Below are 26,051 nucleotides of genomic sequence, written 5' to 3' on the forward strand. Positions count from 1 at the left end.
CACATTATTTTATCTAGAAATTAGTTCCAATAGAACCTTTCAGAATATGTATTCTGTTATAATGTAATCATTTGCTGTCTCTATGAAATATGATGCTGGTGTTGATTTTACACTTGAGTCTTTCATGTTGGTGTAGGACTTAAGTCTGCTAATTCACAATGTACATTATTATCCTCAGCACTGATGCTATAAAGAACACGCATGTAAAAATAGTAGATTGTCTATTAATATTATTTACAAAACTGTTGAACCGTTTGAACTGTTTGGTCATATCTTTTGACCAGTGTTTTATAGTTCTTGTGTGATTTTGCAAATGTAACAAACATCTCTCTTTCTTTCTCTTTCTCAGTGTGCTGTTTTGTGGTCCATAAACGTTGCCATGAATTTGTCACATTCTCATGCCCTGGAGCTGATAAAGGGCCGGACACAGATGTGAGTATGCAAATACACACACACACACACACACACACACACACACACACACACACACACACACACACACACACACACACACACACACACACACACAGTGGTTCTGTCCAATGTTTCACTTTCACATTTGACATATCTTTCTAAAGTAAATGTGAACTTAGTAATTTGGGAGAGACCTGGGAGAGAGCACAGGTACTTTGTCACCCTTAGCTTGAAAGAATAATGTTCATCTTACAAAATAAAGTGTATCCAGAAAGTATTCACAGTGTTTCTTTTTTTCCACATTTTGTTGCCTTATTCCAAAATTGATTCAGTTATTTATTCCTTTTTTTCCATTCTTCAAATGATACCCCATAATGACAATGTGAAAGAAGTTTTTTTTTAAATATTTGCAGATGTATTAAAAATTAAAAATGCAAAAGTATTCACAGCCTTTGCCATGACACTCAAAATTGAGCTCAGGTGCATTCTGTTTCCACTGATCATCCTTGAGATGTTCAGTGACACTTGGTATTTAGCAATGACACTGTCAGGTTTTGTCATTTACAACAAAGTAAGCTAGCATTGTAATATAACAATAAGCCTAATATATAACGATTCTTATTATTATTTTTACAGTGGCTTCATAGATTAAAAACTTTAAAGATTAAAACTCACCTGATGCGCATTCTTTGTTCTTCATTTCTATAAGCAGGGTTAACAAACTTTTCTATATTTCATTAAAAGATGATGAGATTCATTAAAAGAAGGTACACCGCCATCTTGCCCTGACCAAAGAGACTTTATGTCACATATGGCACATAATGTCTTCTCACGTCATAAATACGAACATCCTAGGAGGACTTGAACGCACCAAAATGTCTAGGGCTGTCACTAACGACTGTTTTAAAATTGATTAATCTATCGACTAATTTATCGAATAATCTATTAATCTATCGACTAATTTATCACAATAATTTAACAATTTTACTTAACATAATTTAAATTGCAGCTTTGGCATTCAGTAGTGTACTATAAAAAATATACATTTAAACAAGCCCTTGAAAAAATGTAAAACTAAAAGGTACAAATCTTATTATTCATTGTTTTATTAAATACATATATTTTTAAAAAACCCTAAAAACTCACTTGACCAACATAGCCCTGCCCTGCCCTGCATTCCCACGTTGGGATGACCAAAATATTATTTCATGATACGAGTAATTTTCTTGAGTAATTTAATCTTTTAAATGTAATTTTAGAATTACAATATAGATATTTCATTTTGTTGTATGTTTAAAGGGGTGATGAATTGAGAAATCAACTTTCCCTTGAGCTTTTGATATATAAAAGGTCATGGTAATATAAGATTATCCTCTAAGTTTCAGAGCTGAAAACTTCCATGTTAGTCAAAGAAAAGCTTTCATAGACACCAGGCCAAGCAAACAGTCTTGTGCTTCATACTTACGTCATTGCAAGACGAAACACCACCTATACAGCACATCTAATTCAGTAGCCTCGCCCACCGACTCAAGGAGGGCTCGTGCTAGCCAACAACAAACATGCAAAGAAAGATAGCAAGATATTGCGCTATTCCTGGTTGTGGAAGAACACAGTCGCTGCATAAGCTTCCTTCGAAACCTAATATTAGGAATATGTGGTGGAACTTCACACATTAGTTCCATGTGTGGTGGAACTGCGGAATCGTTTGTAAACAAATCTCTGTTCGATGCTGGATTTGGATCCGACAGGAATGGTGCATCACACATGTGAGTAAAACGGGTTTTTATATTGCGTTCTTTTTCTGCTATTCTCTCTCAGTCTGTCTCGAGTTGACATCTGAAGGGCGGTGCGTGCGCCGAACGTGAATGTGTTTGCGCGTGGTTCACGCTTATATCATCCGTTCTTGCGGGCTATGTGTAATATAAAAATAATAGTCCAAACAGTCGCGGGTCGATGAGAAATAAAACATTGTTTTTGTTTGATAAAGACGTTTAGGAGTTTGCGTTTGCAATTCTCCCTCATTCTCTCCTCTCTCATGTCACTGAACTGGCAGGGGAGCTTAAGCTCATTAAATATGCAAATCTTATCCAATCCTATCAGTGGGCGTTTACTTCCAAGTCTCCAGTGCGGCACGCCCATCAAAACCCAGCGTTTTAGAGAGAGCCTCAAAACCAGTGTAGAAAATAGCCTATTACTTATTAGTTATGATGTTTTTAAAATGTAAAAACCACATGAACATCATTAGTTGACCTCAGACAACAGTATAATTTTTTTGTTTTTTAAACAGTTCATGACACCTTTAATAGGTAGAAAGGTCATTTTTGTAGCATTTAAGTTTAGCTATTGGGTAGGATTAATCGATGTAGAATAAGGGCATGCAGAATAGGGCATTAATATGTGCTTTATAAGTTCTAATAAACAGCCAATATTCTAGTAAAATGCATGCTAATAAGCAACTAGTTAATAGTTAATAACTGAACGTTCTCTGTAATATTTTAATTTGGCAGTAACCAATCATAAATTGAGACATTGACATCAAGCGTGAGTGAAATGCAAGCACATTAGTCATCTATGAATGTAATTGCACTACCGATAACACAACGGAAGTCAGTATAGAGCGTGCATTTTCAAGTACATCCTCACTGAGGTCTTCAGTTCAAAGAATTGTCTGTAGACCTCCAAGACAGGATTGGATCGAGGCACAGATCACCTGGCTAATACTGGCCAATACCATCCTTACAGTAAAGCATGGTGGTGGCAGCATCATGCTGTGGGGATGTTTTTCAGCGAGGAGACTAGTCCAGGGAGACTAGTCAGGATTGAGGGAAAGATTAATGCAGCAATGTATAGAGACAACCTGCTCCAGAGCGCTCTGGACCTCAGACTGGGGTGAGGGTTCCTCTTCCAACATGACAACAATCCTAAGCACACAGCCAAGATAACAAAGGAGTGACTACGGGACAACTTTGTGATTGTCCTTGATTAGCCTAATTAGGGATGCTCATTTTGGTTAATTTTCCCGACTGATAACCAATGCTCATTAATTAATTATTAACTGTTAACTGATAAGATTATAATACTGAATTGGCATTACATACAAATACAATTGAGGAGTATCTGTGACCCGTTAAAAATACTTTTTTTATGTGTTTATTTTATTGTGCAAACAGCAGAACATACAGAACAGCTCAACAACAGAACCTAGATTCACACTAGAGCCCTGCATATAATGCAAACTGAACTATTTTAATTGCTGCAACAATGTAAGCCAATGTAAAAAAAAAAAAAAAAAAAAAAAAAAAACACTGTCTCCACCAGCCGAGATTTATGATAAGATGTCGGACAAAACCACAAGGCTTCAGATGGCACCGATGCCCGGGGAATACAGAGACACCTCACTAGAGCGGCCAGACTCGGGAAGCGACTTTTATTTGCTTTTCTCCACCAGTCAGGAGCTTGTACTACTGCTATATTGTAATACCGCATAGCTTATTTAGCATGTAACTTCGTCACCCTCGAAATAGTCCCACACAGTATGCTTCTTTCCCATTGCTTCATTTTGCGAAATATGTCTGTGTTGGCACGTGTGGTTCGTTGCATGTGCCGACGCGCCCCGTGAGTAAAAAAAACAAACAAAAAAAACATGTTTATACCGTTTAACTGATAGTGTTAATCGGTCAAAATTCTTACTCTCGGTTAACGGTTGAACGGTCAATATGAGCATAGGCCTAACAAGAGCCCAGACGTGACCCCGATTAAACATCTCTGGAGATCTCTGAAAATGTCTGTGCACTGATGTTCCCATCCAACCTGATGGAGATTGAGAGGTCCTGCAAAGAAGGATGGTAGAAACTGCCCAAAAATAGGTGTGCCAAGCTAGTAGCATCATACTCAAAAAGACTTGAGGCCAATTGGTGCCAAACGTTCTTCAAGAAAGTATTGAGCGAAGACTGAATACTTATGTACATGTGAATGTTTTTTTTTTTTTTTTTTTTCATAAATGTGCAAGGATTTATAACAAACTTCTTTCACAATGTCATTGTTGGGTATTGTTTGTAGAATTGAGGGAAAAAATATGAATTTGATCCATTTTGGAATAAGGCTGTAAGATAACAAAATGTGGAAAAACTGAAGCGTTGTAAATACTTTCCGGATGCACTGTACATGTTTGCATTTACAATACATTGAATATTCTAAATATTTAAAAATAATTGATTTAAGGTTAAAACAAAACCTTAAGTTTAAGGCTGAAATATGACTTTTGTGGTGTTCTAATACTTTCTTCTATGCCAGCTTAATATGCAGAGACAACTATAAGTAAACCATTCATTGGTGAGTTAGGGGTGGGACTGTTTTTTCAATGGCTGACTGTTAGTGTATTAAGAAAGCTATTTTAAAAGCAATGTTTATGTCTGCAGTTCTGTGCGTTCTGTTACACACTTCAGCTCTTAACCAACATCTATGAAATGTTGGTTAAGAGCTGACATTTATATATAGTGTTAACAGTAATGCATTGACAAAATTATCTGAATTTGAATTAAATAAATCAGAATTATTGACAAGTGTAATCTAACAAAATTGAATAGTATGTTGCATTTTACATAGTTCTGAATTTGAATTTTTACATGTTGACTATAGAACATTTGAAATTGAACACATCTGAAATATTTTTATGTCGAAATTGTATAGACATGTATTTTCAAACAGCAGATATTTTGTTCTGAAGTAATAGACTGGAAATATTCAGTTTTATGAAAAGACAGATTGAAGATTTCAGATGAAGAAGAAATTCAGATCATCAAATTCAATATTCTAAAATTCAAACCGCAGAAATTCAGATCTTACAAAAAGTAGGCCAGAGTTCATCATCAGGGAAGAGTAAAGGATGTCAGAAAAGTCGAACTGAGCACCATCTGATCATTTCATTTCCTATTTGTAATGGAATAAAGAGAAGATCAAACGGCCCTTTTATACTTTTTTGTTTATTTTAGATTAATGCACGAATAATGAGATTTCGGGTAGATCTCTCATTTTTCGTGTGGTTTAGGCCTACTGCACAATAAAAAAATTAAACAGGCCGGGTGCTGATTAATATTTCATATATCGCATACACATTTTTTTCTGTGAAACAATTTAAGTTGCCCGGTACAGTTTAAGAAGCGGTAGCCTACTACTGCTATAACACTATTATAGGTGGTATTTTATTGGTGGTTCTGTTCACCATCAGCTCTGTTTCTGTTCAGTTTTCTAGTTGATAGTTTGTAGTAGGGGTGTCCCCGACTAAGGATTTACACAATCGAATCAGAATTTTCGAATCTCTCTATGGTCGACCAAAAGTCGAATCATCTATGTGTGTGTGTAAACCATAGACTGAAAAAAACAAAAACGGTATAAACGGGTTGGAAAAGGCAGGACACTAGTCAGTAGGAGGCTAAGACTATTTTTATTTTACTTTACACACGGCACACAGCCACCACTTTTAATAAAGTGATCAAAACTAGGCTACACTACATTCGTAAACCGTTCTCTCATAACATTTAAAAGCCACGATTGAAACACAGAACATCACACAAATATATAAAAGAACATTTTGATAAATAAACCTAAAAAAATACCTGCCTACAGAGGAAAAGAACACTTTGAGTGCGTTTATATGCACGTTCTTAAGCCGATTGTGCCTGAAGGGGGTCTCACACCGGACTGAAGCTCAGCGCCGTGTCTCAGGTAACGTTATCTCACTTCAGGCAGACGTGAACATTATATCCGCGTGAGCTCAATTTTGAATCGACTTCTGACAGAAGAGCTGCACGATGAGTGTATCTTGTAGCACAGGGTGAAATCAGCACGTACATTCACGACTTGAGGGAAATATACATTTAATAGCCGCGGACAGGCGTCGAATGCCGCCGTCGGTGTATGTGTTCGAATTTTAAAGGCGCAGCACGGCGCGTCCGGTGCGAAGCTCAGTGCCCTTAAAGGGGCGATCGCTCAGCGCCGCGACACGTCTTTATAACACTAATATTGAGCACCCCCATATTGCCAAAATGGTATGATCCTCGTTTCATAACACCCGCAAAGATTCGACCATGAGATCAGCGGTCGAATCCGGTCCTGCATATCGATGCATCGAATCTTCGACTATTAGGGGTCACCCCTAGTTTGTAGTATTCTATATTTTTTACTTGTTTGTTATTTTTTCCCTTTGTTGCACTTTGAGATTCTTCGGAATGAAAAGTGCATTATAAATCAAATCTATTATTATTATTATTATTTTGTTGAACGGACATGGGTTGAATCCGAAATCGCCCCATTCGCCTCAAATAGGGCATTATTTGAGGCGACAGCCATTGTCCGAAACCACTCATTCAACCCCACACTACAATAGCTATACAGCCAATGTACACTCAAAGATTGTCCAACTTCACGCACTCATTTTTATTCATTTGTTCAATTTAACAATTTTGTTAGTGGACTATAGTAGGGAATAGTGAATGAGGGTTTAGGGGGCAATTTTGGATTCAGCCCTGGAGAATGACAGATGACGTCAAATGCTGAGATTTTCTTCACTGATCAGCGATTTGTAGAAATCTAGCCGAAATCTCATTATCCATGCATTAATCTAAAATAAACAAAAAAAGTATAAAAGGGTTGTTTGATTTTCTCTTTATTCCATTACAAATAGGAAATTAAATGATCAGATGGTGCTCCGTTCAACTTTTCTGACATCCTTTACTCTTCCCTGATGATGAACTCTGGTCTACTTTCTGTAAGATCTGAATTTCTGAATATTGAATCGGTTTGAATTTTAGAATATTGAATCTGATTGACTGAAATATTGAATCTGTATTTTCAAAAAACTGAATATTTCCAGTCTATTAATTCAGAACAAAATATCTATACAATAGAATATTTCTATACAATTTCGACAGAAAAACATTTCAGATGTGTTCAATTTCAAATGTTCTATATTTAACATTTAAAAATTCAAATTCAGAACTATATAAAATGCAACATAATATTCAATTTTGTTAGATTACACTTGTCAATAATTCAGATTTATATAATTCAAATTCAGATCATTTTGTCATATTTCTAGCTCCATAGTCATTCAAAATTTAGCAGTGTGCTAAAATGGTCTTATTTCATTTGTTACACTTATAAATTCGCTATAAATTTATTGCTGCAGTCAAGCTTTAATTGAGTGTATTGTTCCACCTACAGTACCATTGCACTACTAGTAAATTATATTTCATTGTTTTGCTTCATCATGTTTAATGTTGCATCTTACTTGCATTTACTAGCTGTATATTTCTTTTAAACCTTAGAAGAGTCTTAGAAGAGTTTTTACACACAAATTATCACTCTTAAGCAAACATTCTATTAACATGACCATAAATACATTATGCGTATTTGTACGTAGTGTGTGAACTCTCTTGGCATGTGGTGTAGTGGTGGAGTAACCAGAGATTATGTCAGAATGTCATTCAAGCTTCTGAGACACTCCTTTTTATAGAGCACAGCATGGACGACTGTTATACTGTAGCCGTTGAATAATTCTCAGTTCGAACTGTTCACAGAATCTGTGCATAGACTGAGATTGTATGCAAATGGTTTAATCGAGCGTTCTGTGTTTCTAGTGTTTAAAGTCTGAACAAAGGTTGTGAAGGGCAACACGCAAACAGTCTTTTTCATTGTGATTAGCTGAAACTCCAGGAGTAATAACATTGCAAATATATTTGTGTTACTGACCTTGAGAGCTCTCTGCATTTCAGTTGTAAATGAATACCCAGCTCCTGAGAGGGGTCAGACCAGCCAGCTCACATCTGTCTTGAGTAAAGAGCTTTAATTGGTTGACAATTTCCTGTTGTAATATGTACACACAAGTGTAAACAGAAGCTTGTTAATATTGTAGAGGCATATTCACTTATTGACTGGCATATAATCAAACCCAAATGTTGTGTTTGCTAGATTAATGCTACTCATTAATGCTACTCTGATTGGGATTTCTTACTGAGACTGCAGGGGTTTCTTATAGTGGTTCACATAGACTGACGCGCACTTTATTCCTGTAAAATTAATATAGGATTGAAGTAATGAGTTTTTACCTACCAGTGGTCTAGAAAAGCATGTTTATTTTACATAAAGCATGCTGCCCCATTATGGGCCCCTTTATGGATCACATGACCATCCGTGTTTTGCAGTCTGCCTGAGTTGATACTACTACTACTATACCAGCAATGTGCTTTACATTTTACATTTGCATGCTTTACATTTAAATGATAAACAGGTTTTTTTTTTTTTTTTTTTTAAATCTCAAAATAGATAAACAGCTGAAGGGAAAACTATGTCATTATTCACTGACCCTCTTGTCTCTCTTTACCCAAAATTAGATGAATAAGGAATGAGAAAAATGAGATGAGAGGTTTGCGTGCTTCTAGTAACACAGTCTTCTAGTAAACACAGAAACTGGCGAACGGCGGCGGTCTTTCGAATCAGCTCTGCCCGCTCCTCCGGAAGACTTGGAGTTAAGCTTTCCTCTGAGAAAAGAACAAAGAGCGGCACTGAGGTCATTCTTAAAAAGGGAAGATGTGTTCGGAGTTTAGCCGACCGGATACGGTGAATGTTTAATCAGTCAGCGAGCTCCCCTTCACCGTCGTTGCTCCGGTTGGTGTACCGCTATCCTATCGCATGCAGAGGGAGTTTGAAAGACAACCATTTATCCCGCCCCTCGGACTGAGCCCTGTCTATGGTGAGTTTCCAGACCAAACATCTTGATGTGGGTCTGGCTTGTCAGGCTATGCTGGTGGCACATAAGGCACAGATTAGGTTTACACTAGTAAACTGGTACAGACTCCAGAAGAGCCCCCCCCCCCCCCCCCCCCATTCAATGTGATGCTTCTTGTATTTACACGGTTTGTGTTTCATATTATACAGCTTCATACGTGTTATTCTTGAACTTCTTGTTTCATCTGTCCTTAGAGAAGTGCAGGGCTTGCATAGACTAGTTGTGTAGTCGACTACTGCAATCACTACTCATCACTGTCAGAAGCCGTTGAGTACTTGAGCACACAATAACCATATGTCGTGCTTGATTTTGTTGTTGTTGCCGTTGTTGTTGTTTGAGTTTATAATAATGGAGAAGATTCGTACAATTTTAAATCTATGCATGTTTAAGCCATTCATGTTCCCTTTCTCAATCTTATATTAATTTGTATGAACACGTCACACAAAACACAATCTCAGATGTAGCATGTAATATGATCTTATCTTCTGCTTTTCCTCCGGACTGTAACAGTCATCTTTGATGTTTTGCTGCAGGTCACTGTCTGTTGTATCATCTGTGATTATGTTTAGACCCGCATGGTGACTTCACTCATACAATTTACTGGGCATTCACAAAATTCTCCACATACCATACGCATGCATGTCTGTGTATTTGTTGTTCTCCTTCACAATCCCATTTTGTATAAAATTGAGTATAAGTATATAATATAAGTATAAAAAAGTATAAGCAGAAGAGTTTTGACACAGTTTCTTCAGTGATACTGTCAGTGCAGTCTAACACATTTCATAATTTAAAATCCATTCCAAAGATTTTAGCACTTTTTTTTTTCTCTCCCACAATTAGAGCATACATCTGCACAGTTTACGTGTACAGTAGGCTTACTAATGGCTTCTGTGAGGTATTCTCCTCCAGCCTGCTGTTTTGTGGTGTCTTTATGGTTACTTTCTTCTGGAAACTGCTTCTGCTTCACGGCCCTGTGGACCAATGCTGTCTTTAAGAGCTCCCTCTTTCTCTGTGTGCTTGTGTTTGTAGCAGTTTTTTTTCTTTTTCTTTTTTTTTCTTATAGAAAATCTCCATGCCTCATTGATTCCATTACAAATCCATTAGCTCCCTCAGCCCACTGGAGGCCTGATCTTTTGGATGTCCACTAAGCATCAATGAGCCAACTACACAGGCCCAAACAGGCATGTGCTCTCCGTGCTCTCCCAGAACATGCACTTCCCTGATTTTAAAGGAGAGAAAAAACAACAATCACATTGCAGGATATTAACAATGCTTTGTTTGTGTGTATATATATATATATATATATATATATATATATATATATATATATATATATATATATATATATATATATATATATAATTAGTTCAGACATATTGAAAATAATATGTTGGGCATTGCTCTGCTTTGCTGGTTTAGAGCTTAGCATTTATTGTAATAGTGTGACCCTTATGATTTTATTATTACTGCTTGCTTGACTTTACATGGTGCATTTGTTATGGAGACTTCATTTTTTATTTTATTTTATGCTGGATACTACTGATGGAGAGCACATGTGTAACACTTTTACACTACTCGTAAAAATAGTTTACTATTTAAACTATATATATATAATTTATAATAATAATAATATTATAATATAATATTATAATATATTATAATATAATAATATATAATTTACTTGTTTCACCAGAGGAAAAATACACAAGATTCACCATAACACAAGAAGGAAAATTAAAGAGAACATTACATACAAACAAAAAGGTAATTATAAAAAAATAAAAGGTACTCAGCTGTTTTAGTGCTTTTTAATGGTTCAACTGTCAGTGCAAAAACAATTGTATCTATTTTTAAAATAAATAATACTTCAATCAGTTCACTAAATTTAGTAATAATTTGTGTGAATAAAAGATGAAAACTTCACGAGGATGAGTAAAAACTTTCAAAACACTGAGAAAAAAATATAGCAGCAAAAAAACACAAGGAACTATATTTGCTTTTGAAAATGAAACTAAAGTAACAGTTATTATGCATTTGAGTTGTGTTTGAATTGTCAATCGTTGGCCAGCAGTGGCCAAGATAAGTCTGATCATGTCTAGGTACTATATTTAATGAGTTACAGTATGTTGTCCCAAATACCACCTGGTGGATATTATGTGAAGCACAACAAAGAAGAAGAAATGCCTGTGCTGTGTGGGTTTCAGTCACAAACTTTTTAAGTCCACATCTGTATAACAGAATAACTGATGCTGATTCATAAAATGATTAAATTAAATTAAAGAGAGATAGCTGTGGGTGAGTGTGGTGTAAAGATGAGTTTGCAGATGATCAGTAAAAAACATGTTTGTTTTTTTCATTTTTATTTTATTTTTTTAAGTCAGGAGATGCTGGACAGATTTGAGAGAAAAAAATATTGTGAGCAGTTTGCAGGTGTATGAAGTGTTTTTGTAAATGACCTTGGCAGGTAAAAACACATTTAATCACACTTGAGATTCGGTATATATGATATTTCATGGTGTAGTTAACAATTTGGGGAATATTTCAAATTAAAGGAGAAAAAATTAAACCAATTCAGCAGTCATACATAATATTTTGCCCCCCTCAAAAATACAAAAATACACCCCTGCTCAAGTAAATAGTTTGGTGGGAGGCCAACTTCTTCAATAGGACAGTACCAAATTAGGGTTCTTCAGCATGTAACAATAGCAGAAACATTATTGGTGCTAAATAGAACCCTTTTTATAAGGGTTCATACTATAACTTTTGAAATAATTAATCATTAATAATGGCATATTATGTATTTTATTAATATTAGTATTATTCATACCCCTTTATATGCCTATGATATGGTGTAGCTTCTATTTGGGCTGTACATAAAAAAACAGCATGTTAATTAGCTACTTAGCTACACAATATATATATGTTTTTTTTTTTGACATTGCAAATTGTTGCAAAAATGGCAGTGTTCTAACAACACTTATTAGCTTAATAGTCCTGGGCAATCTATTAATTACGATTAATCACATGATCCAAAATAAAAGTTACTGTTTACATTATATATGTGTCACACTCAGGTTGTGCAAACACACACAGAGATGAAGATGAGTGTTAACCCCTAGAGGACTGCATAGTTTTGGGGCCCTTTAGAAGTTTCAACATGCTCTAAAATTTGTGCTTTTTCAGTTGCTGATAAACATATAGTGTCATTACACGTTATTCAGCACAAACTGGGCTACTATACTATGTGAGCAATGCATGCTTTACATAATCACAGTTGTATGTAAGCTTCTAGCTGAAAATGAGCTGGAAAATATAGATATTAACAAGAGTCCCCACAAAGGGGAACTTCCACCACCTGAAGGGGTCAGTAAAATTAAGAAATATCACAGCCTTGATCAATATGTATTTTAAAATAGGCTAATATGTAGATGGTGTAGACTTATATAATATTGTATAGAAGTATAAGTATAGTACTAAAAGTATGTTTCCTTGTTCATGTTAAAGGTCCCATGGCATGGATTTTTGTATTATTTTATAATCTTTCCTGAGGTGCACTTATATTGTTAGTATGGTTTTTGTTTTGTTTTTTTACATCAAAAAATGTCATGATTTAGAAATAAAGGCATTTTTATAGACTGATATTAGCCCTCTGGCTTGAATGCTCTGTTTCAAGGGGTGTGTCTGCTGTGAGACTTCAGTGAAAACATCCACTGTTGTGATTAGCTGGCATCTTTGCATTTTAAATGAGTATTAGATTATGTGGCGGAGAGGGTGTTTTAGTCAGGCACAAGCAGCACTGCCAGTCCAGAGAGAAACGGAGAGCTGGGGAAAGATTGCTGAGAAAGTGTTATTGTACGAGTTGTTGAGAGCGCTGTGAGCGTGAGTTTATTTTTTTTTGTATCTGAGAACTTTTCAACATTATTTCTCTCACACATAATGCTTTCACCACAACTAACAACTAACATGACATCGACATGAATACAGCAAGAGCTTCTGTTAGCAGCGTCATTCATTTTAACGGCCGTTTGGCCAAGTGTGCACTGCAGATATACGTGTGATTGACAGATCCGAACATCATAAGGAGTGTTCTTTGATCGCTCTCTTTAGTTATTTAAATAACAGATTTGTTTCATGCTACTAACAGAAACAACGTGAAGTTTATGGTTTTAGTCACTAGCTTGATTCACTGATGCATCAAGACGGCCAGCAGGACTGACAGTATTAAACGATTTCTAAAGAAAGTCTGTGTGAACTTGAATGATTAGCTACACATCAGATATTCCTGATCTCAGATAAAGCATTAATGAACACTGTTACTCACTGTTTGTGGCGGTGCTGTCGAATCCATATTGTAAAACCTGTGCTGTAGGCTTGCTACGATAGTTTGTGTGGTCTGTGTTACCGGTGTTCGTACTCAACACCGGTCATATCACGCGCACACCGTGGCACCGCCTCCACCGTCAGAGAACAGACAGTACAGATAAAAACTGAATGATTTTGATCCGAACAAGAGTCGCATCACAAACGCAGCAGGAGTCAGATCTCATTCAGCAGGATCGCGGAAGATTTGGTTTCAAAACTTAATGTAAAAGTGCCTGTTTAATTAAGTTTGTTATTGCATGGTGTTGTTGTTGCTAATGGACCCACAATTCAAGTAGCCCGCCCCTGAATTGGTGCTAATTCAAAACCGAAACTAAAATGTGCATGTCCGCACAGAGCACGCATTTAAGGACGATTTTTAATAGTATTTTAATATACTTGCAAATGAGTATAAGTGATGCAAAACTGAATTTTCAGCATCATTACTTCAGTCAGTGTCACAAAAAGAATTTTAATGTGCTGGTTTATTATCAATGTTGGAACCTCTCTACTTCTGAATATTTTTTATAACCTGTGATACTTTTTTTCATTATTCTTGAATGAATAAATTAAGTAATGGCAAATAAAAATATCACAGAAATAAATAATATTTTAGTATGTTAAAATAGAAAAACATTATTTTAAATTGATTTGCTGCTGTATTTTTGGTCAAATAAATGCATGAGCATAAGAGAGTTTTTAAAAACATTAATTAAATAGTGATGTGCCCACACGTTTAACTGGTGCTGTATATTTATATGTATATATTTATTTATATGTATTTATGAGCAGAAATTGGCAAACAAAAGCTTTATTGATGTGACACTAGGCTATTTTACAGTAAACACTTAATAATCTGTCCAAAATAGGCCAAATAAATCTTGTATAAACATTCTTACTTCTATGACATTTTATGTTGCAGCAGGATTATCATTTAAACAGCCTTTTTGCGAGTTTAATATTCAGACACTAACATAATAAACTTACCTCACAATCCTCGGCTGGATCCGTTGGTCCTTGAAATTAAACAGCTTTTCTTCTAAGGTAAATTATTCCAGGATTATTCCTCACAGTATCTCAAAATTTACTTATTTAAAGTACACTAAAGCTGATGTTTTTTCGACTTGCATGGAGCGTGTCAGTATTTGACTTTCGAAATGTGTGCTTCACGGCTGTGGCAGCATTAGCGCTTAATGAAGAGGCTCACAAACAACTTGCATCTCACTCTTTTCAAACAGAGAATATTTGTTTTCGATTTGATTAACATTATCTATTTGGCAGTCTCTTTGGCACTGATAAGAATAAAAATTGAGGCGGTCATGCTGGTGACCTTTGAGGGTTAAGCAGTCTTTAACAACTATGACTACAAACTAATGGTACAAACTGAAAACAAATTCCAACTGCTGAGTGTGTGTAAAAAAATATGTTGTCCAGGCACAATGTTAAATAGGAGAGGTTAAGTGTTCCTCTAGGGAGTGGTCCCCCTGCTCAAGACACAACAGTCTAACTGCAGGGAGGTCCATTGTGACGGAAAACAAAAAAAACGAACAAAACCAAACTGAAAAAACACACCGCTACAATCCTATCTAGGCCCAGGCTTCTGTCACGCTCAGGGTGTGCAAGCAAGCACGCACACACACACACACGCAGATGATGAGAGTTAAGCAGTTTTTAATAATCTGCTCAGGGTAATTCCAACATAGAGGTAAACAATCCAATTCATGTTATCAGATCTTGTGAAGTGTGCATTTACAGCCTGCATTAAAATGTTATTCATACGTACTAATTGGATGCAGACAGGTGAGTTCAGCTCGGTGAGTTCAGTTTTTTGGACACGACCAAAAAACCAAAGTCTGGCTTAATTTTGTTATTATTGACAGACTATAAATTATATTTTACATATGTGTCAAGTTTATGTACATCTCCAAGAGAATATAATAACTTTTTGCCAAAATATACATTTTTGCCATATATTTAAAAAACAAAATCTTTATAATGGGATTTCAGCCCCATCTCTAAAAAGTACATCTACATGCCTCAACAATTTTTTTAATCATTTTTTTTGTTTATTTACTTTTCTCCACTATAAGCAAAGAATGTCAGGCAAGATACAGGCTACCCAAAGCAGACTTCCAGTTTCTGTCTGCTAGCATGCAAATTAAGAGGCTTTTAAAGAGGCCTTTGCGATCTTTGCATATTCCCAACTCTTGCCAGGTAGAAACAGCAAGTGGTCTACCAGAACAGATCCTTTGACCACAGAAGTGACCAGAGGAGCTGTCCTGACATAGATTTGAACCAGTAAATATTCTTTATTTACCATGAATTTCCCTAATCACAAGCCTGCCAAAATCACAAGCCTGCCCTTTATATATATATCTACCTCAACGTGTATAAGCTGCAGTTACTTTTTTTTTCAATTTATCCAGTCAGACTCCCATTTGAATATATATATATATATATATATATATATATATATATATATATATATATATATATATATATATATATATATATATATATATATATATATATATATATATATATATAATTTTATGTAATTTTTTCTTTCAAATGCGAGTCTGACTGGATAAATTGAAGAAAAAAAATGGAACTGTAGCTTTAGCATACTTCAGAGTTCACTATAGAATTGTTTTGGTGTTGCTGTAAATGTGAGCTTTGAAAATGGCCCAGGCAATTATAGTGTATTGGTGTGACACCCCGTAGTTAGCTTGACACTCCATGAGAAAGAGATGGTAATTGGGCCTATAAATAAAACATAGATATGACAAGTGTGGTACCCACATGCTCAAAAGAGCACCAGAAACACCTGGTCAGACAAAAGAAAGGAATAATGGTGGAAGAAACTGAAGATGCAAAAAAATGATGTGAGAAGACGAGGGGATGATGGAGTGTAAAGCATGAGTTATGAACACAGTATGAAAAAACATAGCTAGAGTAAGTTGATACCACCTGCTAAGAGTTGACTTTTAAAAGGTCAGGCTGAGCCAAGCCGAATTCTACACTCACATTTACATCTGCTCAATTGATTGCAAGCTTATAACAATGAACGTATAATGCAAGATGGGCAATTACACTGTATTTTTACATTGTTAGTATACTTTACTTTTTTTAACTATCTGTACTTTGGTATTTTGATTTTGGGAAACTTTTATACTTTAAAACTGTAATAATAACATGCGATTTTGGTCAAATGACAGAAAGAAAACGAGTGACCACATGGACCTTATCCATTAGTAAATGCAATCTTGGTACACTTACTGCCTTAGATGTGGCCATTTTAAAGACGGACAAAAACACACATTTTCAAAATGTGTTGGTTAAAAACCTTGTAACTAAATATAAATAAATTAGGAGTATTTTTACTTGGGTAATATTTCATTATGGGTTTGCTGTCTTACCACAATTACTTGATTTGTGTACTTTGTCCACCACTTTTCTGGCATAGAAGAATTTCTCTATGAAAAGTCTTGATTATATTCTCATTTTGCCTGCTATTTTTCTTCCTTATATAGGTAAGGTGGCTATACTATATTGTCATGAGGATGTAAATGCAGGCATCCCAAAAACGTATGAACTTTATTCCGATTCTTTATCCCTAGGGTTTATTATGGAGCTTGCCTACCCTTTGCTGCTTTAACAGCTTCAACTCTTCTGGGGAGGCTTTCCACAAGGTTAAGGAGTGGGTTTATGGGAATATTTGACAATTCATCTAGAAGCGCATTTGTGAGGTTAGGTTGGATGAGAACACCTGGCTCGCAATCTCCGCTCTAATTCAACCCAAAGTTGTTCTATTGGCTTGAGGTCATGACTCAGCCAGGCCAGTCAAGTTCCTCCACACCAAACTCGCTCATCCATGCCTTTATGGACCTTGCTTTGTCCAATGGTGTGCAGTCATGTTGGAACAGGAAGAGGGCATCCCCAAACTGTTCCCACAAAATTGGGTTAGGTTCCCATACCTAAATTTATTGGTATGCTGAAAAATCAAGAGTTACTTTCACTGAAACTAAGGGGCCACGCACAACTCCTGAAAAACAACCCCACACTGTAATTCCCCATCCACCAAACTTTACACTTGGCACAGTGCAGTCAGGCAAGTACCATTCTCCTGGTGCCAAAGCCAGACTCTTTCCAGACAGAGAAGTAAGTAAGTCAATTTTATTTATAAAGCACATTTAAATTCAGCTTACACTGACCAAAGTGGTGTACAAAACAATCATAAAAATACATTAAAATGAAAATAATAAGAAGCGTGATTCATCACCCCAGAGAACACCTATCGGCCCCACTTTATATTAGGTGGCCTTAAGTACTATGTACTTGCATCAAACAGTAAGTACAATGTACTTACTGTGTTCAAATTGTATTGTAAAGCACTTTTGCTGATATTGAGGTAGGATACAGGTAGAGTTAGGGACAGGTGTGGTGGTGTGGGTCAGTTTAAGCGTAGGGTTAGGTAAATACCTGCACGTAATTACATGCAGGTATTATTAAAATGTAAGTACAATGTAAAAACATGTATGTACACAATAAGTGCATTGTATCAAATGATTAATTAAAATGTTAGTACATAGTACTTAAGGCCACCTAATATGAAGTGGGTCCCACTTGTCTTCTGCTCTAGAGTCCAGTAGTGGTGTGCTTTACAACACTGCATCTTACCTCTGCATTGCACTTGGTGAATCAAAGGCTTGGATGCAGCTGCTCCGCCATGGAACCCCATTCCACAAAGCTCTCTGTTCTTGAGCTAATTTGAAGGCCACACAAAGTTTGGAGGTGTGTAGCTATTGAACCTGCAGAAAGTCGGCAGCTTCTGCGTACCGGGTGCTTCAGCATGCACTGACCCTGTTCTGTGATTTTACAAGGCTTACCACTTTGTGACTTGCTCTTGTTCCACTTTGTTATAATACCACTAACAGTTGACCATAGAATATTTAGTAGGGAGGAAATTTCACATTACCACACTTGAATTCACTGAGCTCCTGAGAGTGAGCCTTTCTTTCAAAAATGTTTGTAGAAGCAGTCTGCATGCCTAGGTGCTTGATTTTATACACCTGTGGCCATGGAACTGATGGGAACACCTGAATAATGATTTGGAGTGATGTGTTCCAATACAGTGTATTTACATTTTAGAATTTTGATAACATTGCATATGTTGAATTTCAATAAAACCATTGGCATTTGGACATTTAATTTTCTTATTTTTTTTTTAACTATTTTAAGTTATTATTTCTCTGTACTGTCTGAGATCCTGAACAGAATTTTTGAGAACAACTGCTCTTGAAGCTATAATCACTTCTTTCAGGATGTGGCCTTATTGGAGTTAGATTTGATTGGCTGTTGCCATGGGAGCTGGAAGACTCATCACTGTGGGTTACTAGCAGCAGGAAGTGATTGGTTGGTAGGTGCGGCTGTAAGAGGTGAATGGGTTCCATCTACCAAATGTCAGGAGTTAGAAGAAGAGGCTGAGTGGTGGCAGCTGGGAGTCGCTTTTGCGCACTTTATAACCACAGAGTGATTCTGGCAATGAAGTCTGACATCATACATTCATTACACCAAAGCTAGGATTCTCATTAATTAGTTAATGCTCTAAGATTGTGTTGATTCAAATATAATTGATTCACATTTCTGTGATGCAAAGCGGATTTTTTATGATTGTTACTCTAGTCTTCAGTGTCACATGTGACATCCAGTCTATCACATGATCCTTCACAAATCATTATAATATTCTGATTTATTATGAGTGTTGGAAACAGTTCTGCTGCCTAATATATTTGATGAATAAAAGGTTCAAAAGAACTGCATTTATTCAAAATAAAAACATATATTTTCAAATAATATAAATCTCCTTTACTATCAGTTTAATCAATTTAACACATCCTTGCTGAATAAAATTATTGATTTATTTCAAAAAAAAAAAAAAAAAAAAAGAAAGGAAAAAATGACTGACCCCAAATTACTGACCAGTGTATATTGTTGTTACAAAAGATTTCTATTTTTAAAACCATTTGCTTTTTTTTTCAAAGTATTATAAAAAGTATCACAGGTTATGAAAAAAATATTAAACAGCAGAACTGTTTCCAACTTTGAAAATGAATCACCATATTAGAATGATATGATACGATTGAATGATATCCTTCTGGAGGATCTTATGACACTGAAGACTGGAGGAATTATATTGAAAATTCAGCTTTGCATCACAGAAATAAATTATCATTTTAAGTATAATAAATTGAAAACCAATTATTTTAAATTGTAATAATATATCACAATATTAATTGTTTCTGTATTTTTGATCAAATAAATGCAGGCTCGATGAGCAGAAGAAACTTATTTCAAAAACATTACAAATAGTAATGTGTCCAAACTTTTGGCCTGTACTATATAGGATACACACACACACACACACACACACACACACACAAACACACACACACACACACACACACACACACACACACACACACACACACACATATATATATATATATATATATATATATATATATATATATATATATATATATATATATATATATATATATATATATATATATATATATATGTATATATATATATATATTTATGCACCTCGGACCTTTCATTGTGCTCCTTTAGCTTTCTTTCTCATATACAGGCAGAATAACACACTGATTGTGGAGTGTAACACATAACATTGTTTACATAACAATATTTTTTTTAAAAGGGAAGTTTTGTTTTATAGTTTTATCAGTTTTCTATCAAGAATACAATGACTAATGTATACACAGTGATGTCTTTGTCTTAGGTCGCCAAAACAATTAGCCTTCTCAGAATAAATTAACAAAGTAAAAACTGTAAACACTTCACTGAGGTGTTAGAATAAATTATAATTTTCACTGATGTGTGTGAATAAACAATGATACTCTACTGAATATGTAATATGCAATTAGTTGTCTGGAAATGTAAATCACCTGAAATCGCTGTGGGCACCCTGTGGCTCTGGATCTTGGAAATCTGTCCTAAGGGGAATGCATAGCAAATTTTGAATACAGTCAGAATACACTGCAAGTTATATTGTGATGCATGGACCCTTTATCTGCTTACACACATTCAGGCTCAGAATAACAAAATAGCCACTGTCAGATGTAAAAGCAGGTCTGTATGAAGATGGCATCAGTCTAAAGCCTAGCCCAGTGTCACTGCTTGACCGAACCCAGAGAACGTGTTCTCCCTTATATCACAGGCTACAGCTGCAGCTGTGACTATATTTAGACCCCTTTTCCACACTGACACGCATATATACATATTCTTCCCTGGCTTGCAGCGTCCCTGCTTGTACCACCTACAGTGCATCAAGCAGTGTCTGTCACCCCCCCCACCCACCCCCACCCCCAACCAACCCCCACCCCCTCTGTGTGTGTGTGCGCGCACATAGACATGGCAGGGAATTGCTGAAAAGGAATGACTTTTCAGTATGTTTTATGGAGTGATGTGCAAAGCAATGGTCAAACATGGAAGTGTTATGTCTTGGTATTGGGCTGTTTTGCAGTTGCAGGAAGTGGAAATCTGTACTCTATGAAGGACATCATGCATTCTTTGAAGTAGCATGTTGGCAAAGATGGTGATGCCTTTGGCACAGAGACTGAATTGTGTATCTTGAGGTTTAAGTCTCATTAACAATAACTGGTGCAATTTGAAAAAGCTGTGGTAAAAGTGGTTTCAAGCAAGGAATGGGCCAAGATTGGTGAAAGAAGCTTCTAAGAAGTCACACACACACACACACACACACACACACACACACACACACACACACACACACACACACACACACACACACACACCTTATTGGGAGAGATCAAATTTATCCACAACAGTTTAGAAACTGAAGTCAGGTTTATAACTGCCACACCTTAAGTGATGCATTAATAATAAGAGGATGGCGGGAATGAGCTAATTAACACAAGCCTCAAATGAGAGAGAACCTCCCCCCTACACTCTTTACCACTTTGATTTCAAATATATGCCATCATATTATACTTATGTTATCATCAAATCTCAGTAACTTAAGCCATACCAACATTAGTCTATAATAGAACATTTTATATGTTGAAATGGCAGTAGATTGCCCTCTAGCAATGGAGGAGAAATAAAAAAATTACAAGAGAGTAAGAATGTTGACAATAAAGAGTGTTTACATCAGACACGTGGCATTGCTCACGCTTCCAATGTAAACACTTGCATTTGTTAACATGGGCACCAAAAAAAAAAAGCTAGTAAGTCAACCATTTAATTTAAACTAGGCCTATTATTTTAATAACACATTTGTCTATGTGTGGCAACAAGGTTAAAGGATAATATTTGCTCTTTTAATGGTTACAGGTTACATGTTACAGAGTCTATGATGGAAGCTACTTACCTTTAGTCTTAATTCTGTGTTTTGAATAAAAGGACGTCTCTTATGTTTCATGCAAATCCAGTACGTTTTTGTTTTCAAGGCTGTGGGCGATTCAACTCCTAGCCTTAAAAAATAATAATATCTAGAATGGGCTTTCATGTTAATTAAAATCCATGTTAATGTGAAAAACGCTAACAGGGTTTTTGCTTTTGATCATCCGATCGCTTGCTTCAGAAGACAAAGTGCCCACGTAATTTACAAGTGCACAACATGCGCACTGAAATAGCTGTGTTTTTCTGTTTTATTTTTTCAAACATTTCTCTGTTCTTACAAAATAAACTTTATAAAGTTTTATGCACAAACAAAGTATAAGAGCGAGATGAAATATATAAATTTAAAGCGTGAGGATGTTATAGCATTAAATAGAACGTCTTCATTCATATTGTTGATTTTTAACTACCATCTAATAATTGGTTATCATCAGCCATTTTCCACAATTTTAGTAATCGTATTGACAAACCTCAAATACAATATGCAGTCTTTGTAAATCAAATGTGAATAATGTTCCTAACACTACATCTATATAGAATCAAATCGATGCATTATGCTTGCCTCAGTAATAGTGGATATGAGTTGAGAAAGGTGTGGTTGCGTAGTAATGGGGGAAAAAACATTAAAATGAAAATATCCTGCTTTTGAGGTTATCACCAAATACCGAGAATAGTCGAGAATAGTATTATCTCGAAATAATCAAGAGTTTGTGTATTATATTTTTGTACAGTGTATGTATGTGTCTTAAGGCTGATTTATACTTCTGAGTTGGAACTACGCCGTGTCCTCTATGTCGCAAATTACGCATCGGTTTTCATTTATACTTCTGTGTTGTTGTCCACGTCAATATGCTATTACACATGCAGACCGCTACTGGGCAGTGTCCACAGACATGTTGATGGTAACCCCCAGTCTCAAGGCAAAAGAAGAAGAAGTGACTTTTTGGAAGTTTACAATGTCATTAGCTGTGTCTCATTTCGTTAAATTTCGAAGTCTGAGTCCTCCGGAGGACAGGTAGGAAGGATCATGTTGCTATGCCAACAAGTTCAGCCTCATTGCGTTCTTACGCCAGTTATATAAATTAAAATTATTTATAACTTGAAAATGACTATGAAATGTTTCTTGTCTTGACAGCAACGTACTTTTCTAAACGTTTAAAATGCACTAAACAGTTGTACACTAAATACACTAAATCCTGTTGACCACAACTATCTGTTTGAGGTAATAGAGCTTAAAAAAAAAAAAAAGCTTGAACTTCTTAATTTAAACACCACACCTTTGCTTGCATGTATATCTGGTGGTTGTGCCAGTTTTTTTCACAATTCTTTGCGGAGACGCAAAGAATTGTGGGTTATCTCCAGCCGTGAAGGATACACCTCATGCACACTCCAAATTCTTGTGAAAGAAGGACGCATTCGAAGGTCGCATTTGGAGTGTCCTACTCACTTTTTTTAAATGAGACGGCCTTATGACGTATGCACCCTTCGAATGCGACCTCCGGAGAACGCATCCTTCCGAAATGAGACGCAGCTAATGAATGCACCCAAAGTATCAGCAGTGATGGCGACAGATAGTGGCTTTTCTTCCACCTTGAGTTATTGTATGTAATACAAATTAAGCATCTCTAGTTGATTTGTAAAACTACATAAGAGGTGATCTGGCACTGGAATACGTTTGTGAAATCATGCTAAATGCTCGTAGCTGCTGTTTTCAGGTGGCGCACTGACTAGCGCTTCAATCGATCGCTGTTGTGGAGACTCATTCCGCTGAAATCACAAAACGGAATGCACCCATTGTGATTTGTCCATGTTTTAATCACTTATTAACATTTTTGGTTTTAATGAGAAAATAAATAAACTATACACAGCAGATCGATGTATTTATTCACTAATATAAAGAATATCTGTACTACAAAATATTGTGTTATATAGCAGATAGAGGATGACACTATAATTTCTGCACACATGCACTCCTATCGCATATTTATTTATTTATTTATCTATTTATTTATTTATTTAGAGACCTGAGGGAGGGGTTCTGGCAATCTGACCAATCACTGCATTTGCGGTCATGTAGAATTGACACATAGAATTGACAGCATCTCTGATGCTGACCCAGAGATACCCCCTTTCTAACAACACTGTTCCAGTGTGGATTCCCAGCCTGTGTCAGTTCTCGAACCGTTCCATGCATTTCCCCTGCAGAAAAGCTGATACTTCAATTATGATCATTCATTGTGTTTATCCACGTCAGATCTCCCTAGCATGTAGTAACTGAGGCTCTCCAAACCCCACTTGATTGCCAAGCATTCCTTCTCCACTGTGAAGTATCGTTCCACTGGGAAGCAACGTCCTGCTCAAGGAATGCTTTGTCGATACCACCCCACCAGTCCAAAAAAGGATGGGACCTCTTTCTTTGTCTTTGTTCCTAGGCTGAGATAAACAGCTTCTACCTTGTCAACTTCTACTGTTTTCCAGATGGTACCCAAGGTACTCTGGTCTCAAACTTTGCCCACTCACAATTAGCCATGTTTAAGGTTAGGCCAGCCTTCTGGATATTTTTCAGTGTCTATTTTAGATGTCGTAAATGTTTGTCCCAGGTCACACTGACAGCCTCAGAGGACATAGTCCATTAACCGATAAAAGGTTGCAGGTGCCCCATGCAACCCGAAAGGTGTAGGTTTGTGAATATATAGTGAATCTGATATCGCCCCAGGGGGGTCCTGAATGCTGTATAGGGTCTCAATGTCTCCTTCAGGGGTACTTGCTAATACCCTTTGCAAAGGTCCAAGGTTTTGATATATTTGGCTTCTCCGATCCTCTCCAGAAGGTCATCGATGCGTAGCAGTGGCTACGCATTAAACTTTGAATAGGCATTCAGCTTCCTGGATTCACAGCAGAATGCACAGTGTCACCTTTTTTGGGGGACGATCACATTTGGGGTACTCTATTCACTCTTGGAGGGTTCTATAACTCACAGTTCCAGCATTGTCTCAATTTCTGCTCTCAGGGGTGCCATCAGCCTCTCAGGTACTCGATACAGCCTGTACTTAGCCTATTTTGACTCTTCCAGATGAAGCAGTTCATTGGCTGCTGATAGTGCTGCCCCTCTATCCTTCGGTTCTGGTTGATCCTCTTCTACTTTACAAATCAGCAGTAACATATTAGGTTTTCTAGGTGGCTCTTTCAACTCCTTTAGCAGTTTAATACGGTAAGTCTTTGCAGGCTTGCCTTTGTCAGAGTTATAAATCGCATACATCACTGGTCCCATCGTGTGAACAACACTTAAGGTTCCTTGCCACTTCATCAGTAATTTGTTCATCGTAGATTTTGGGAGCAGTAACAGAACCTTTTTTCCATTTTGCAGTTCTCGGGATCTGGCGTGTTGGTCATATCACACCTTATGTGCCTTTTGCGCCTACCTGAGGTTCTCTTGGGCTATCTCCATTTAGCTAGGTGATCTCTCATCTCAAGGACATGCTGGACGATGCCCTTCTCAGACTTCATAATTTTTTCAGATGAAGGGGCTTCCCTGTTTTTTCGCAGGAGATCCAACGACCCTTGGACCCACCATCCATACAGAATTTTGGAGAATGGAGAAAAGACCCTTGATGCTTGTGGAACCTCCCTGTAGGCAATTTGCAAGAATAGCAGCCACTTGTCCCACTGCCTTCCAGTACCTGACACAAAGTTGTGGAGCATGCCATGTTCCTGAGTGTCTGGTTAAAGCACTTCACCAGTTAATCTGTCTGTTGGTGGTATACAGTAGGCTGGTCTATTGCCTCTATGCCTAACTGCCGAAACAATAGCCTCATTAGTTGGTCCTTTGATCAGTTAAGAATTAATCTGGTGTCCCCACTCTGGAGAACAGCTGGATAGCTCTTATTGGCTTACAAGACCCTGTATATGGAGGCCCAAATAAATTGTGAGCTTATGTGTGCAAAGCTTTTGGAGTGCCACATGTCCTGCCAATGGAACGCTGTTTGTTAACCAGTTAACGCCCACCGGATCGTGGGCAGGGCGGTTGACGCAAGTATGCATGTCT

The 26,051-nt window shown here is 36.6% G+C and overlaps 1 protein-coding gene across 1 annotated transcript in view; it reads left to right on the forward strand.

Moving 5' to 3' along the window:
* The window catches only part of prkcaa (protein kinase C, alpha, a), a 173,930-nt gene that overhangs the window by 54,814 nt on the left and 93,065 nt on the right, over positions 1-26,051 (forward strand). The window contains exon 3 of the mRNA XM_067459379.1: positions 350-432. Coding sequence (XP_067315480.1) covers positions 350-432 — 83 coding nt within the window. The remainder of the gene's footprint in view (positions 1-349; positions 433-26,051) is intronic.

This window comes from Pseudorasbora parva, chromosome 12 (genome assembly GCF_024679245.1).
Source record: "Pseudorasbora parva isolate DD20220531a chromosome 12, ASM2467924v1, whole genome shotgun sequence".
NCBI lineage: Eukaryota > Metazoa > Chordata > Actinopteri > Cypriniformes > Gobionidae > Pseudorasbora > Pseudorasbora parva.